This window comes from Pezoporus wallicus, unplaced genomic scaffold, assembly GCF_028554395.1.
Source record: "Pezoporus wallicus isolate ANWC-B61680 ecotype Strahan unplaced genomic scaffold, APGP_CSIRO_Pwel_v1 contig_2384, whole genome shotgun sequence".
Taxonomy (NCBI): domain Eukaryota; kingdom Metazoa; phylum Chordata; class Aves; order Psittaciformes; family Psittacidae; genus Pezoporus; species Pezoporus wallicus.
This window is the reverse complement of record NW_026640488.1, coordinates 2024489-2041483: the sequence shown is the minus strand read 5'-3', so window position 1 is coordinate 2041483 and position 16995 is coordinate 2024489. Positions and strand designations below refer to the sequence as shown.

Genomic DNA, 16995 nt, shown 5'->3' with positions numbered 1-16995 from the left:
ACCTAAAAAAGTGAACTGAATTAACATACAAACTCACACGAAGAGTAGCATACCTTTCCTGTGAACATCTTTTATATAGGGAGCCATGGCAGCAGAGACAAAATCTGGAGTGCAACCTAAAACCTGAAATAATTAAAAGCTGTAACCATCGGTTATGATTAAGTCAACCCCATCCCCTTCCCTGGTTAAGAGGGAAGAACAACTAGGTCTCAAGATGTTTGGATAATGCTATGGAAAAGGACGTGATCACTTCTACTAGGTGAAACAGAATATGTAAAAATAACGGCCAAGCTCTATGGGGCTTCGAGCTACCTGGTCTAGCGGGAGGTGCCCCTGACCACGGCAGGGGGCTTGGACCTAGATTATGCGTAAGGTCCCTTCCAACCCAAACCATTGTATGATTCTATGAGATGAATACATTTAAGTAACAAGTACGCAAAAGCAAACGTGTCCCCATAACCTGACATGTCCTAAGCAGACCCGGAGTATCACCCGCATCGGAGGAGAGCTCGGAGGCACGGGAGCCCTCGCATCAACGTGGAGCTTCACTACCCAGCCCGGCTTCTCGCCAGAGCTAAGTCGGGCAGTCCGGGACTGAGGCGCAGCTACTTACGGGAGACCGGGCTTTGGCAGCCGCCAGCAACGACATGGTAATCTCCGAGAGATAATCGAAGACGAGGAAATCCAGCTTCCCTCCGTACAGCAGCTGCGGCACTGGCGGGGCAGGGAAGAACCGGCCGTGAGCATCGCGGTTTCCCGGCCCGGCCGCGGGATAGCACTGAGGCGGGGCGCGCCGAGCCGGCCCACCCCTGCTCTCGGCGGCTGCCATGCGGGCAGCCCGCCCCGCCCGGGCGTGCAGCGGCAGCCCTGACCGGGCGCTTACGCAACGGGGCTGTTTGCGGCGCTAGTAGCCGCCGCCCGCCCTGCCGCGGGCCTCGCCAGGCCTCCGTGCCCCACCGACAGCCCCCACCGCCCAGCCGGCTCTCCCCGCAACCCCCGCGGGCAGCTGCCTCCCTGGCCCCGTGCTTATACCTACCCGCTATCGTCGTGTCTCCCCAGAAGCCCGAAGCGCAGCCGATGCGCACCGCGGCTCCCGCCGGGGGCTCGCAGCCGGTGCTGCGCCGCCTGCTCCAGCGGGGAGGGCGGGCGACGGCCCTCAACAACCGCTGTCCCCTAAGCCCCAGCAGCGCGGTACAGCTCATGGCGATGGCGGCCGAGCGACCTCGGGGCTCAGCGGCACCGCCCTTGGCTGAGGCCCGGTCCCGCCCCGCAGAGCGGCCCAGCCCAACGCGCGGAAGCGAGCTGATAGATTGCTGGGGTCGCACAGGGGGCAGGCGGGGTGACTGGGGAAGGCTTATAAACCCGATCTTGATGGAAAGAATGGCAGGAGTTGGGGAGCTCCCGCTCGGGCCGGCCGATGCTGAACGGCTGCGGTGGCTCCAGGCAGCATGTGCCTAAACGGGGCATCTGGCTTTTGGTTTTATTCTGTCCCATGCCAGACGTGGATCCATGGCAGGCAGGTTTGGGGCTGCTGCATCACGGAGGTGCTCAGGGTTGGCAAGGGCACCCGTGCCACTTCTGGAGCTCCACGTTTGGAGTGTGGGGTTAACCATAAAGTGGAAACCCCATTTAGGGCTACAGTAATGTCAGTCTGGGTATGAAATTTTAATGACGCTACCTCCTTCTCCCGTAGATAAAAGATGTGTTTATTTAAAAATAAGGCTTTCTGTGGGAGTACATGTCTCAGTTTCGACAGGAAGGGTTTTGCAGGTCCCAGACTGTATTTCTAGTGAGAGGTAAATGTCACCAAAGCAGCAAATTCCCCAGTATTTGGGGAGGAACAATTTCGCAGTCCTGTGGTCTGCATTGGAGAGCTGTCTTTGAACACACTGTATATTATGAGGAAAGGCTTATTATGGAGAGAGGCTTTTCAGCAGGGCCTGTTGCAATAGGATGAGGGGTAATGGTTTTAAACTAAAAAAGAGGGGAGATTCAGGCTGGATGTGAGGAAGAAAAATTTTTACACAGAGGGTGGTAAAACACTGGCACAGGTTTCCTGGCACATGCTTTCTGTAGTTAAATTATAAGTGGCTTCCATGTGTGTTACGATGCACATCGGAATACATTGCAATGTGTATTGAAGATCCAACTTACTGTAACATAGGAGGAAACATGGCTAATCCATAGCAAGTCTTCAAATGATCTCAAATCCAGTAGTGAAAATAAAATGCCGTTTACCTTGGCTGAGGCTCCATAACCAACATGCTGCAGTCCTCATTCACATCTGTGCTTAAGCATAGCCAAAATAAATGCCAATCACGAATGAACATCATAATTTATACCCCATGAATATAAGTAAAGCTCCTGCTGAAATGGGCTGGGACAAGATTTCGTGCTCCAAAACTGAGTTTCTGGATACGAGAAGCCTAGGCGACATAAACAGTGCGGACCAGAGGCCAGTAGGTGGCTGTGTTTCAACACGAGCCGCACCCGCTTCGCCGGCAAGTTGCCCCACGAAGTATCATCTGCTCCCAGCATCCCCTGTGCCGTCTGCACTATTTAGAGTCAAATGTGACCATTTCGCCCTGGATGAACAAATGCATTTTATCTATATTACGATATAAGTATTCACCTGCACCTGTGTTCACTGGCAGAACAGTTTCGGAATCTAGAGGGTGCTTTATTCTTTTAACTTTCAAAAATTTTTGTAGCCTGGTTTGCCAGCAACTGCCATTTGTTCTGTGAAGGGCTGGGTCTTGCTTTGTCAGAAACCATTTTAAGGTCTTAGGGAGCCTTAAATGCAATTTTAGAAGGTTTGAAAATGATGTTTACATGTGTGTGAGAAAATTAATATCTAACGTGCATAAAATACTAATACACAACTGTCGTTGTTTCAGCTGGGATAGAATTATTTGTTGTGGCTTAAACTGTGCCAACACTTCTTAGTTGATCTACCAAAAACACAAGGAAAGGGTTTAGGATTGTTTCCATATTGTTTCCATTATTTGCAATGGTGCACTGAAGAGATGGAGGGGTCAAAGACTGTATTCTGTTGGTTCCCCCATCAGTTTGTTTCTTACACAATTTAGACTTGTCGATAAGAAGGTTGAGGCTCCAACAAAATAATCCATTTTACTGGCAAGAGTAATTTATACAGTTTCTCTATTCCTTCCATTTGATTAGACAAATTATTTTCTTAAAGACTGTGAGTTTTCATCATCATCATCATCATTCCATTTTGAGCACTAATAATTAGCTCAGACCCTATCATTTCATCCGTTAGGCTAGGGTTGTATTGATGAAAACAGAGGCAAAATTATTTAGAGGCTCTTTACCAGGTAGGCTCAGGAAACAACGTTCTGTCACCATCAAGTCTTAATTCTGAGACTGTGGGCTTCCGGTGAGATTTTAGAAACGGTTTGTTGCTCTTTGAGGACATTAGGTGGCACTGTGTGGTTATTGATGAAACCCAGAAGAAGAAACTACAGTCAATGACAAGCCTATGTGAAATTCATATCGGAAGTACTACTAAAACACTTGACTGTATTTGTGGCCTACAAGGGGACATAGGTCAATAATAATAGATGCTGTAATTCTGTCACATAATAGGAATCCATTGTTTAATGTGTAGCTTTTGAGTAAGCAAGATTCTGAATTCTTCTCATAAATCTCATAAATTATGGCTTAAATTTTCATACTGGAGAAAAAAAAAAAGCTTCAGAGTAGGAAAAAAGCAAAACAGCAAAGAGTATTGTTCAAGGGTCAAATGTTGGTGAATCCAAGATCCAGTTTCCTTCAGTGACTGTAAATACTTCAATTTACTTTTATCATGCTAGTGCCGTTGATGTTTCAAACATAGGCCCGTGCTTCCCTCCCTGTAAACAGATTTGTGCACCAGCATGGAGCACACATGATGTGTAAAAGAAATGTGAAATTCATTCTTCTACTAATATCATCCTGAATTAATAGTGTTCTGAGATAATCCTGGAAGTCAGGGAAGACAACAAAGAGTGCATTTTAACAAAGCAAATACATTGTGCATAATTTCTCTAGGATTTTTCTGACAGTCAGGCTTCCTTTAACTGCTTAAAAAACGTACAAGAAACGTATTTCACATGCCAGGATTTTACTGGCCTGAATAGGCTCTGTTTATTGAGGGTCTGTCCTCTCAACTAATTACAAAATATTCAGCAAATATTTGAATTTATTACTTATCTCATTCCCACAAATTAGTGTATCTCTGTTTAACAAATGGAGTTCACTGCTCTTGCCCTCAAGGTAAAGTATACATTGCAATCTCTCTTTTGCAGACGGTCTGAAAGCCAACCTTTTCTAAGTGAATCAACAGTTGAAAATGATCTCTGTAAATCAGTAAAGGGAGAGAATTTGCCATGTTGCATCTAATACTGCTATTTAAGGCACAAACAACTCAAAGCTCAATAATGATGTTTAACTCATCACAACACCTGGTTTGGGGCTTTATAGTATTTTAGTAGATGTTTAGCATGTTGAAGTTTAACATCCTATGCTCTGGGACTCAGGAAAACCTCAGCTGTGACAAATCAACAAAAATGTAATCTTCTGAGCTATATTGATTTTGTTCCTTTATATCCTATTTCTGTTGTGTTTAGAGATATGTTCTCTCTTAGTTCCTTAAGATTTGGATGAAATATAAATAAAGTCTTTGACGTATGAAAGTAAGCAAGGACTAAACAAAAACATTATATGATTTTTATAACATAAGATAATATCTCATCCAAACCATCAAACATCCGGCTTATGGACATGAGGTATTTTCAGAAGTATGTTAATGATGAGGTGCCTTGATTTTTGACCTTTTTAATTGTTAACTATTTTTGAAAATCTGTAATAATATTCAAAATCAAAATAAGAACTATGTATTGAACTGATGATGCATTAGCTGCATAAACACCCCTTGGTTATTCTTTGCAGAAATCCAACAGTCTTTTATGTTCCTATATTATGTACAAAAAGTGATGGGAAAAATTACCACAAGAACATTACTAACAAACTAGATGACTTTCAGCAGTCATGCATCAGTGTAATATCCATGCTTAGGTTTAAGAAACTATAGTATCCCATGGTTATGTAAGAATACACTCTAAAGTGAGTGAAAGCATCTCTTCTGCATTCATGGTTTGCATGCAGCAGCGTATCCCATAAATTCTTTCAAAATTGAAGCTTCTGGCTGAGATGAAATATAAAAATTTGTTTTTTCCTCACTCAGTTTTCAAAGAATGAATTATTTCCAGCCTGTATTTAAACAGAATTATAGAGAATGTCTGTACTGCTGTCACAGGTGAAAAAGAAATTAAAGCATCTCCCACGCAGAGCAACTGATTTTTGCTGACTCACAAATCCTCCAGGCATTTCACTTCAGGAGGGGTGAGAAGGAAATCTGTTGCACAGAATGGACTATTTTGGCCATTTGCCAAGAATGTTGTGATTTCACTTTTGCCCAAGTTTTTCATATTGAAAGAGAAAGGTGAGTTACAAAACTTTTTTTTTTTCATTTTCACTTTCCTGCAGTTGTTTGTTTAGCACACCAGCAACATAACTTCAACACTAGACTGCTTTTTTCTCGTCTCTATTTCTCATCCTAATTATGACTCACTCATTGACTGACCTAGCAAAGGGAATTTTGCCCACTAATCTGTATAGCTTATAGCTTATTAGTTGTACAAGCAGGGTGATGCTTATTAGTGATAGACTGCAATGGAGACAATTTTTTTCAGTATTTACTATTGGGAATTTTTCAACTTTTACTTTTGGTATTTATTTTTAAATAAGAAAATCAACTTCTGGAGCATCTGGGGAGAAAAAAAAAAAGCGAAGATCTTCAGTTAAAACAATAATAAAATCCACTGGGAAATGTTAAAATGTATCACTAAAGTATTTCTGAAATGTCGCAACTGAGTTTTCAAGTTAGATTGTTAAGGCATGTATGTACGAGTCATAATTTAAAGAACACTTATTTTTCCGAGACAGACATGAGAATACTCTGGAACTAATACTCAGGAACTAAACAAACACAAGCATATTTCTGATTTGTATTTCTGAGGGAAGATTTACTATGAATAATGGGAAGGTGTTGGATAGTCTCCCAGTGGCTGTTTGACAAAAATACTAACTAAAATTGAGTTGGAGAAAGCTCTTTTTAAACAAATAATGATTCACCTTTCCTATCTGCTCAAAAATAAGTTGAAGGAAAAGAGTAAACTGACTGAGAACTCTTCTTTTCACCTGTGCTACACGAGTTGTTCCTCATTTGTTACCAAATTAGCAAATAGACTTACTGGAAAGAAAAAGCTGTTCAGAAAATCAATGCAGTCAAATTACGTTGGACACGTCTCAGGGTACAACTAGGTCTCTAGCACATTTGTTTGGTAAATGGGTCAGCTCCTTTGCAGCCAGGGCAATCCAAGACAAAATTACATGTAAGGGAGGAAAAATACTACATAGTCATTCCACTAAGAATACCTGGTTTTCCAACTGAATGAAAAGCAGGAACAATTTATTTCTAAGTCATGCAAGGTAAAACTTTTGAAGAAAAGGAAGCAAATATAGGAAGGGATTAATTATTCAAGGCTAAATCATGATCATGTAATCAGTAAAGCAAACAAAAATTTCCTGAGGTTTAAATATTTACATCTTCTGCTAAGAAGTACAAGTGTTTGCAACCAGAAATACAGCTATGCAACACTTATAAATGCGGTGTACAGGTATTTTATACAGTAAAGCAATGTTTTTGCTTTATTCAAAATTTATCGATTCCTTCATGCATGTAAATATATGTAGTAACAATTTTGTGTAGCACAAGTATCTCACTGAAAATTCAGTTTTCCAATTCCTAACCTATTTGCAGGCATAATGATCCTTTTGTTTTACCCACTGAACTAGCTAATTGTCTAGAACAGTTAAACTCTACTTATACATTGAAATTATTTGATTACAGCCATTTTCATGTTTTAATTGTAAAATGTTAGGCATTTAATGTCAAGATTAACTAAGGTATTACCGCCAGTGTTGAATGTTGTAATCTTTTCTGACTCCTGAAATTCCTGCCTAGGAATGCAAGAAAAATTTTTCCTTATTCTGTTACCAGATATTCTTCTGAAATTGTTTCAAGCCTGTACGAACTGCTGTTAGTGACAAAAGGAAAGGGTGTATTCTTTAATCTGTTAAAGGATGAAGGGTACTTGGATTGTGTTACCTGGTTCACCCGTCATATCATGAACATTACGTGCCTGTCTGCACTCTTGAGTGTACATCTGTGCTTGGAGCTTGGCCAGTCAGTATACAAAGTTCATACCAGCGACATACTCGTGCTATATTGTCATCTAAGGGAATCCTGGCAGTGCACACCCACCTTCAGGACTCTCTGGATCCCATGTCATGACCTGCAGCCAGTGAAGCAGCAAAGCAAGCTCAGTATGTGAGCAGCAGTGGCAAGGAGATTAACATGTTAACAGCACTAATGAAACAATAGAAGACACAAGAGCAGGTAGACTTTTAGGCAGTTGTATTTACTTTATTTTCACTCTTTAGGAAACAGGGCTAACCATGTGAAAGGTGGAGCTGTGTCCTATTTGTGTCAGTAAGGACAACAGAAGCAGATTCTGCACATGACTCTTTGAAGTGGGCAAGTGGATTAATGCCAGATTTGGAAGGACAAACTTCTACCATTGGCCATCCATTGGAAAGGACTTTTGGCAGTGTGGCAGCTAACTCACTGGTCATCAGTAGAGTTACTGGAAAGCTGGCTCTCCCATGAACAGTGCTTCAGTTTCACATAAGTGTCACATGAATTTGATTTTTGGCATCATAAATGCTCAGGTTTTCTTATAGTAGTATGTGGCTGGATCCTTAAGCATGATGTATTGAAGTCAAAAGCTTCATTCAACATTGTCTCATCACAGATGATACTGTACGGACACAAATGAGGATTTCACTGGAGAAGCAACAGCCTAAAGATCAGGTGCAGGGCATGCAGTTAAAGCTATTAATGCTATAATACAGATAGCAAGCAGAGGCACATACATGAAATAATTTATTTGGGATAAAGGCCAAAGTAGAAGACAGAGCCAGTCACCAGTTTTGTAGGTGTATCGCATAAGGCAGGCACTGACAACGTTAGTTCCCCAGCAAGGAAGCTTTGACCACAGTCGTTCAGATGGACTCTTTGTGTTGAAGGGTAAGGAAGAGTCATACTTTCATTGTCTCTGAGAAATACCACAGGCTTCTTTTCCAGATGTGCCACTGCCTAACATGACTTCGTACCTTTCTGTGCCTCAGTTTTGTCATCTGCAGGATAGGGAAAATAGTGCTGATTCTCTTTACAAAGGCCATTGAGTTCTGTGTCAGGGAAGTGCTACGTAACCACGAAACAGTATTTATTGTCAGGCTATCAACAGTTGCTACACATAATTCAGGTAACTACTGTGGCTTTTCCTTGTGCTGTTTAAGTGAAACTTCTACCAGCTACCATCCCAGTGCCATGTGTGCGTTTCCTTACGCTCATATTACTAAAAGTAGCATCTCCATGCCTCATCTCACCTTCCTGCCTCCCCTGAGACCTCCTGGCTGGAGCAGAGATCAAGCAGATAACTGGGAAGCAGGTTCTGAAAATGGGAGGAGTAAGAGAAGTGTGCAAATTCTGGGAATCCACCTCAATCCCTACCCCACCTCCTCCCGCCACCTCCTGGTGCCCGCCCCCAGCCCCAGCCTGCTGCCTTAAACTACTGCCGCCCTGTGCTGGGTAGGACACTTTCGGCTGCTGACTGCGCCGACTACACTGAGCAGCAGTCGGCACCCAGTGGGGCAGACATGATGGTGCTGAGGTTACAGGACTGGGCTGCCTTGGGGCCTCTCCTCTCCCTGCTCTTTTCTACCAGTGTGGCGGTAAGTGAGGAGACAGTGTTAAAAACTGTGTTGGCACAGAAAGCACTGTTGGAGAAAATTCACTGGAAATGGTCTTCTTTCTTCCCTTCAGTACATTGCTACCAGAGAAAACTGCTGCATATTAGATGAACGATTTGTAAGTACCTGAACGATTTTCTTGTATTTTAAAAGCCTAATTAGAGTTTTCCTACACTGATTATGAACTACCGTTATCACCCGATCCTCACTGTTATTTTCAATACCTATTAAATGCTCTGTGCTTAAACCTGTTACTTATTAATAGCAGTACATGCTTGGTAAAAACACAGGGGAGGCTGCACCATTGATGAAAGCATATATCTAGAATACAGTGCAAATAATAGCGTGCACTGTTTTCCTGCTATGTGTGCACACGGTGTGGAAGTAAACCACCTCTGTAAATTCAAATACAGCAAAGTGGCGAATGCCTACCCTTTGTTATCCGCAATTGTCTGTGTAAGCAGTGCCCGAAAGTTCCCCTGCCCAAATACTCTGCTTTCCTTTTGTTGCTCCTGAAACATTGCCTATGATTATTCTTTCCTCTTTAGGGTAGCTACTGCCCAACGACCTGTGGCATTGCAGATTTCTTTAATAAATACCATCTTACCATGGATAATGAACTGCAGGAAATGGAGAGAATTTTGCGGGAAATTGCTAATTCCTCAGTAACAGCAGATCATTTGATTCAACACATTCAAAGCCTCTACCCTCCAGAGAAGCAGACCCTACCAAGTGAGAATATAAAAATAACTACACAACTGATAAATATAATTTATGTACCTTTGTTGGGTTTTTTATTCATCAAATTGCAATAATTTTATACCTCTGTTTTACAGATTCAATTGAAGATTTCACTAAGAAGTCCAAGAAAATAATTGAAGAAATCATCAGATATGAAAACACAATTTTCACTCATGAAAGTACTATACAGTAGGTATCTTTCATTCTATTTTATACCATTTGACAATCCACATTGTTTTCTTTTTGTTCTTTTATAAAGTGCAGCTAAGGATCCCCCAGAAGGTGGTTTTGTTCTCATGTAGACAATTGTGCCCACACTTTCATTAGTAGCTGCCTAGTATGACACAGAAAGAGCATGAAGATCACATACTGCATTCCCCGCTATCTGCATAAGCCATTAATTGTGCAAGAAGTGCAAGATAAGAATGTCAGGAAGCCTGGCGATATTTTTATTTACATTTCTTTTGCTGTGCCAGCTGGTCCTAAAATCTTTTTCATGACCTTTGGATATTTTATTTCTATGAGTTTGTGCTGTAAAGCATAGTGTGTGGAATGCTTATATAACCTGACTAATATCTAGCTAATTTTGCTGCATACAACCATGAAAATCAGCTCAGTACATCAATGTAAATCATAAGCAGCTATAAACTCAGTGGTAGTCTTTTGTAAACTGATATTGAAAATAAAATTGAAAAACATCATTAACTTTTCTAAATCTTAAGGGTATTTTTTTTTTATTTCAAAGTAGAGAAATATCCACCTTTTTAACATTATATCAAAGATGGTTTAGGTATTCTGACATTTGCAGCAGTTTATTTACAGTATTTATGTTTTACAAATGCATCCATGATGTGAGCTGGCATTGACTTTTGGAGAACAAAGAAAAACTTTCCATAGCATAATATTCATACATTAATTACTGGTTTGAGTTTTGCAGATTAGAGTCAGGTTAAGTTTAGTTTAAGGTTAAGTGTGTGCTTTCCTGTTTTGGTTAGTTTCTGCAACATTTAATCAGTGCTCATAGAAGCAGACCCTTTTACATGGCTGTATGTAGCAGCATGCTACATAGGTGAAGCATGGGCATGTGTATTACTTATTCAGAAACAGCTGAAACAATAAGCCATTTTTATGTCTCTCTGTCTAGGCAGTTGACAGATGCACATATAATGAACAGCAACAGAATCACGCAGCTGAAACAGAAGATTGCCCAGCTTGAGTCAGAATGTCAGGAGCCATGCAGAGACACAGCTGAAATACAAGAGACAACTGGAAGAGGTACCCCAAATGCTTCTTGTATGGTCGAGGGTTTGTTCACTTACAAGTATTGCCAGGTGGCATAACAGCAATGAGTTATTTGTAATCTTATGGGCCACAGATTTCTGCAAAGATGAATAAAATTGCAAGTTATGAAAACAGTGCTTAGATCAATATAAGCACCAGGTAGATGCTCTGCAAACAAGGCATTCAGATGGGACAGAGTTCTTGTTTGTTCTTTTGGCCTTTTTGGCCAAAATGTGATTATCCCCAAATGTATGCTAAACATGAGGGACCTGAGTAGGGTTTTCATGGACATAGGACAAAGAGAAGATAACCCATTATCACATTTCTACTGAGTCATCTGAAAAAAAATTTAATTATTCCATTAGCTCCAAAAGTGCATTAATGCAGTGACTGTATTTTATATTTAAGTTGCTCAACTTCTATGTGAGACTAAACTTCTCCTCATCTCACACAACTCCTGTGACATTCAGTAGGATTTCTTATAGAAATGGCATTAAAGTATATGGACTAAATAGCTAACTTTGCAACAATGACGTTTAGATTAGTTATATTTCTTCTACTAAGAAAGCTACAATATCAAATAAATGTGAGGATAGAGCTGTAGGTTAAATAACGATCCTTTGAATATCTTTGCTTCAGATTGCCAAGACATTGCAAATAAAGGTGCCAGAAAAAGTGGTCTTTACTTTATCAAGCCTCAAAAAGCCAAGCAGTCATTCCTAGTCTACTGTGAGATTGATTCATATGGCAACGGCTGGACAGTATTACAGAGGGTATGCCACTTACGTATTATTACCACAAGCAAGCTTATTGCATCAGCACTGTCTTTATTTACCTACACCAGGTGCACATATTTTTTACTGAGGTTTTTTATTTTGCTTGCTTGTTTGCTTGTTTATTTTCCCAGAGACTGGACGGGAGTGAGGACTTCAGGAGAAATTGGGTTCAGTACAAGGAAGGATTCGGACACCTGTCTCCAGATGACACCACGGAGTTCTGGCTGGGTAATGAAAAGATCCATTTAATAACCACGCAGTCCACTCTGCCATACACCTTACGAATAGAACTGGAGGACTGGAGTGGCAAAAAAAGGTATGTGCTCATGATGCTTCTAAACATGACAGCTTCAAGCCTACTGCTCCTGTTGCTGTGTCCATTTGTGCAGCTTTCTGAAAAAATACTGAGCCCTTAGACCTGCTGTCATGCATATGACACTGCTTTGGCTCCTGAACTCACCACTGTGACAGTAGTCACCACATGTGACCTGTTGGCATGCAAATGTATGTGTCTGAAGGCCGTGTGCTGGCAGCCCTAGTTTTTTTGGCAGAAAGGATGTTTCTTCTTTCTTCACATGAGACATGAGCTCCTTCTTCCCACCGAGAATTTCCTCATGACCTAAGGAAGCCTTAGCATTATGAACCTGGGAGATATATATATGTGGGTATATATAACATAGATTATTCATACATCACTGAAGACTAGTAGTCAGAAAACATCTCTGATACTGGAGCACAAAAGTTCATTGGATGTGTGTCATTGAACTGAGGCACATAGTCATGCAAAACCAATTCCTTTCAGACACTATTATGCCTTTTCTGCATTTCTAACACGTATTTTTCATTTTTTCATGTACTGGAAATGCAGCATTCTCATATTCACCATTCTGTTTTGTTAACAGCACTGCTGACTATGCTGTATTCAAAGTGGGAAGTGAAGGAGACAAGTATCGACTGACTTATGCCTACTTTATTGGTGGTGAAGCTGGGGATGCCTTTGATGGCTTTGATTTCGGAGATGATCCAAGTGACAAGTCCTTTACCTATCATAATGGCATGCGGTTCAGTACCTATGATAACGACAATGATAACTTTGCTGGCAACTGTGCTGAGCAAGATGGATCTGGATGGTGGATGAATAGGTGTCATGCTGGTCACCTCAATGGCAAATATTATATAGGTAAAGTATCTCCTAAATACCTGTAATCCAGGACACCACATTTCAGTGACAAAGAAAAATGGGTCACTTTCATTGAGTATGTTTTGTCATCTGGATTTCCCAGAGCTGAGGTAGCCCATTCTTTGCAATAGGTGATAACGCTAGCAGTAGGAACTCACATCTGAGTGGGAAAATCAGTCCTGACAGAAACAAGGAAGGGTAGTGGACAAGGCCTGTTAGCATGCCCAGGGATGCCATGGAGGTGTTAGTACCAGAAAAATGTATGGGCACATTAAGTATTCTAGAAAGCAACTAATGGTTTTGCTCCAACTGGTATTTTTCAGATGGTGTGTACACATCAAAAGATGCTGGTCCATCTGGATATGACAATGGTATTACCTGGGCAACCTGGCGTGACCGGTGGTACTCCATGAAGAAAACTGCAATGAAAATCATTCCATTCAACAGACTGTCAGTAGACGGACAGCAGCACAACTTGGGTAGTGCCAAACAGGTTAGACCACAGGGCTAAGGCAATATTTAATATGACAACAGAACATAGTTAATCACTTCAAACACTGAGCGTGGAAAGCTGAAGCGCTAATCCCACTGCATCTTAGAGAAGTTGGCTTTGATTCCCATTTTGTCACAGAAATATTTGTACTTTGATTTTATTCTCACTGACTCTTTTAACAGATAACTAAATGTATAGTCTTGTGATCAGAAATAATTCCCTGCTTTCATGTGCTTCAAATATGTATGAATGCTATCAACATGTCATTATAGCTTTATGTACTTTTTTCTTTAGAAGAACATTAAAATGCTCTTTCTTTTTTTTCTGTTGTAGGTTGGAGACTCATAAAGGGACAATTCTACAAAGACTGGTCTGAACAGGGAGAACAAATCTATTATCTTTTTAGGCACTGAACTTACCTAACACTAAAGAATTCAGTTTTGACTTTAAAACACTGTTGACTGTAAAATGCCCAAGCCTCTTCCCTGAGCAGTGCTTACCTTTGTACATGGTTATTTTTTTCTGTACAAATTCTCAATAAATTTTTGATTATTACAAAAAATCTGAATTTCTGTGCTTTACTGTTGGCCAAACAAAACAAAGTAAAATTTATGATTGTTGGAGGGTTGATGATCAAACATGTAAAGTTGTAACCCTCATTCAGTCATTTCTGAATTGCACACCAGTAGTTTCTGCTTTTTTTTTAGAGGTGAGTGTTGGAGCTATTTCTCCAGAAAGTGGCTGTTTCCAAAAGTTTTCATTCTATTTTCTGATGAAACTGATTTGTGACATAGATACTTTTGTACATAGCAACTTGAAAGAGGACTAGGTTGCTGCTGAGTGCTACTTAATTGAGCTTACAATGAAGTAATGAACATATTTTAAATCAGGATGCGTTAGGAAGTATACTATCAATGACCAAGAACAAATATTTTACTCCAAACCAACAAGTTTCTGAAATATTACTGATAATAAAAGTTTCATTTGCTTTATAGCACATAGTATTACACTACCAACCATTACTCTCAAATGCCCCCTTTTTATGCGTAAATATCTAAAAATGAATCTAACATATCTAGTGCCATTATCCAACAACAACAACAACAACAAAAATTACAGCAGAAATTCATTGTATTTTATTTGCATTTTCTTTTTTTAGATCTGGTAATAATTTTCCATGTGATCCACGTAAGCAAACTTGCAGCACAGTTCAAGAACAGCAAAGAATTTGCAATGGTGTCTGAATGTACTCACTCAGAGTATCTGACGAGTGCATTTGAGGGGTGCATTAGGAAATCAAATTAGATTTGCGGATAAATTGCTCAACAAAAAATACACTCAGACCTAGAATCTATACCTCTATATCTATGTCTCTGTATCTATGTCTATATCTACATATCTGTATCTATATCTATATAGCTCAAGTTGATATATTTAGAAGTGAAATACAAAGTATATCCTGGTCTTTATTTTCAGTTACTAGTAAAAGGCCAGAGGTTCACCTGATATTTCTGAATAGCACATTCAAATGCTTTAAAGACAGAAAGACATTAGTCTTATAATACAGATCTAAAAGGCAGTTTATGCAGCCTCAACACTTTTCCAGGTCTGATGCAAGGCTGATGCTGAGCCTCTTTCCCTGGATCTGAGACCCCACAGCATGATAAATTTCTGTCCCCATGTAATTTTTACTGAGGTTGTTTTGACTTGGTGAAGTTTCAGACTTGAGCCAAAATCTAAGAGGAAGGCAGGTTTCCCAGGAGTAGGTGAGTAGAAGCCATTGTGTAACATAGGGTCAGCATGGGTTTAAAAACTGTTTGGGATGAGGAACAACCCCTCCATACTACTGAACACAATATTTGCACAGCAATATTGCACCCATGCAACCAGCCACGCTGCTGGCTCACCACAAGCCTTGACATCTAATTCCTCACAACGCAAAGCAGTTTTTCTCACCATTTTGTGCTGTGAGGCCTCTCCCATGGTTCCTTGTAGCTGAAGCAGTACGTGTAGAGAGGCCTGGTGGAAAGATATGAGCTGGGGATTGGCAAGTCCTGTCTGATCCTGGTTCTGCAAACAGCCACTTGAGTGGCATTGCCCAAGTACCTTCCACTTTCTGTTTTCAGTTTATACCACCTATGACATGACATTAAAGTTATTATCTACATGTTTGCAACATGGAATTATAAAATACTCCTTTCCCCTCCACTGCTTTGACTTCTGTATCCACACTCTACTAGGTCTGAACTGTGATTGGCCTCTCCTGATTAGCTTTCGGACACCATGATTTATTAGATGAGAATTTGCTGTGTCTGCACACATTTCAGTGGTGTGAGTTGGCATTTTGTAGGTTGCTCACCAGAACCAAGATTGCCTTATTCTTCTAGTTGATTTGTTGACTGGTGTCCTAAGTTTTTACAACTCATTTTAACCTCTTTGGAGAGGACCATCTGCTCCAGTGGTCAGAGCTATCAAATCCAAGAACTAGAAAAAGTTCTCTGCCAGAATTTATCAGGGAGTCTGCAGGATCCCAGTCTGCAGTTACATTCTCTGAGTCCTGAAAGAAGACTGGAAACACTCATGCCTTTTGGCACTTCTTTCTACTGTTTCCAACCATCTAACTATCAGAAAGGGGCCTGAAAAGATCTCATGTTTCTTCTGACTCTTAGAGAATAATACTCTGGATATTATTTTTTTGCAAGAAAATATATTTCAGTTTGAATTAATGCCCTTATTCTGTAGTAGTGGTGGAATCACCATCCCTGGAAAGTGTTTGAAAACCATGTAGATGAGGCCCTCAGTGACATGGTTTAGTGGTGGTCTTGGCAGTCCTGGGGTAATGGTTGGACTTGATGATCTTAAAGGTCTTTTCCAACCTAGGTGATTCTATGATTCTATACTGGGAGGTCATATTTCTCTTTTCTAAATCAGTCTTTATCATACATGACCCTCAAACTATTAGCTATATTATCTATAGTGAAAGTTGTCTGGTTTTGGGCAAGCCTGCCCCGCTCTGAGTTTGTAAAAGTTCATTATAGGATTTGGTGGCTATGATGAGTTTGCCTTTCTCTCACACCTCATGCTTGCAGTCACTCTTCCAAAGACCAGTGTAGCACAAAACAGAAGAAAGTGGATGAGGAAAGGGTAGAGGTAGAAAAAAGCAAGTAAGGTGGATGGACTGGAGGACTTGCTGGGTCCCTCAGTCTTTGGGACATTGCACGGAGACAATGTGGAACCAGATGCTGGGACTGGCTAGTGACAAATTTAAAAGAGTTAAGTAGTATGAGGAACATATGAAGAGAAGGTAGAGCTGAGAGCTGGAGCTGAAGAAGACTGGAATCTAAGGCAAGGTATCTAGAGGAGGAACATGAATGAGCAGGCAAGAGGAGAAGTCAGTGTTTGAGAACTGATGGTAAGGACTTGTGGTAGTACAGGAGACAGGGGCACTGCTGGGCAAACAAGGGCTGGCTCACATCTAGGGTACACAAGCCAGAGTTAAATCCCAGATTCCCAGCTATTGCTGTGGCAACCTGCCAGGAGCAGGGCAGATGAAGTCTGTCCTTTGATGGTGAATTAAAGTTAAA

General features: G+C 40.9%; 2 protein-coding genes across 2 annotated transcripts in view; one reads left to right on the top strand and one right to left on the bottom strand.

The window, feature by feature from the left end:
• Positions 1-1202, bottom strand: part of LOC130604582 (uncharacterized) — a 57746-nt gene extending 56544 nt beyond the window's left edge. Inside the window, exons 1-3 of the mRNA XM_057419192.1 lie at positions 1037-1202; positions 614-714; positions 54-123 (exon numbers count right to left, since the gene is read on the bottom strand). Of these exons, the coding sequence (XP_057275175.1) occupies positions 54-123; positions 614-714; positions 1037-1202 (337 nt within the window). The remainder of the gene's footprint in view (positions 1-53; positions 124-613; positions 715-1036) is intronic.
• A 7564-nt stretch (positions 1203-8766) lies between these two features.
• Positions 8767-13973, top strand: FGG (fibrinogen gamma chain). The gene is made up of 10 exons (XM_057419140.1): positions 8767-8922; positions 9014-9058; positions 9489-9672; positions 9777-9870; positions 10826-10956; positions 11602-11735; positions 11870-12054; positions 12641-12918; positions 13242-13411; positions 13745-13973. Exons 1-10 carry the CDS (start codon positions 8848-8850, stop codon positions 13757-13759), a joined length of 1311 nt encoding a protein of 436 aa, XP_057275123.1. The 5' UTR covers positions 8767-8847; the 3' UTR covers positions 13760-13973.
• Positions 13974-16995: the final 3022 nt, after the last annotated feature.

Excerpts from the sequence above, each read along its gene's own strand:
- FGG (XM_057419140.1), top strand. The coding sequence starts at position 8,848 with ATGATGGTGCTGAGGTTACAGGACTGGGCTGCCTTGGGGCCTCTCCTC. Across the intron at positions 8,923-9,013 it reads TCTTTTCTACCAGTGTGGCG|TACATTGCTACCAGAGAAAA; the intron begins GTAAGTGAGGAG and ends TCTTCCCTTCAG. Across the intron at positions 10,957-11,601 it reads ACAAGAGACAACTGGAAGAG|ATTGCCAAGACATTGCAAAT; the intron begins GTACCCCAAATG and ends TCTTTGCTTCAG.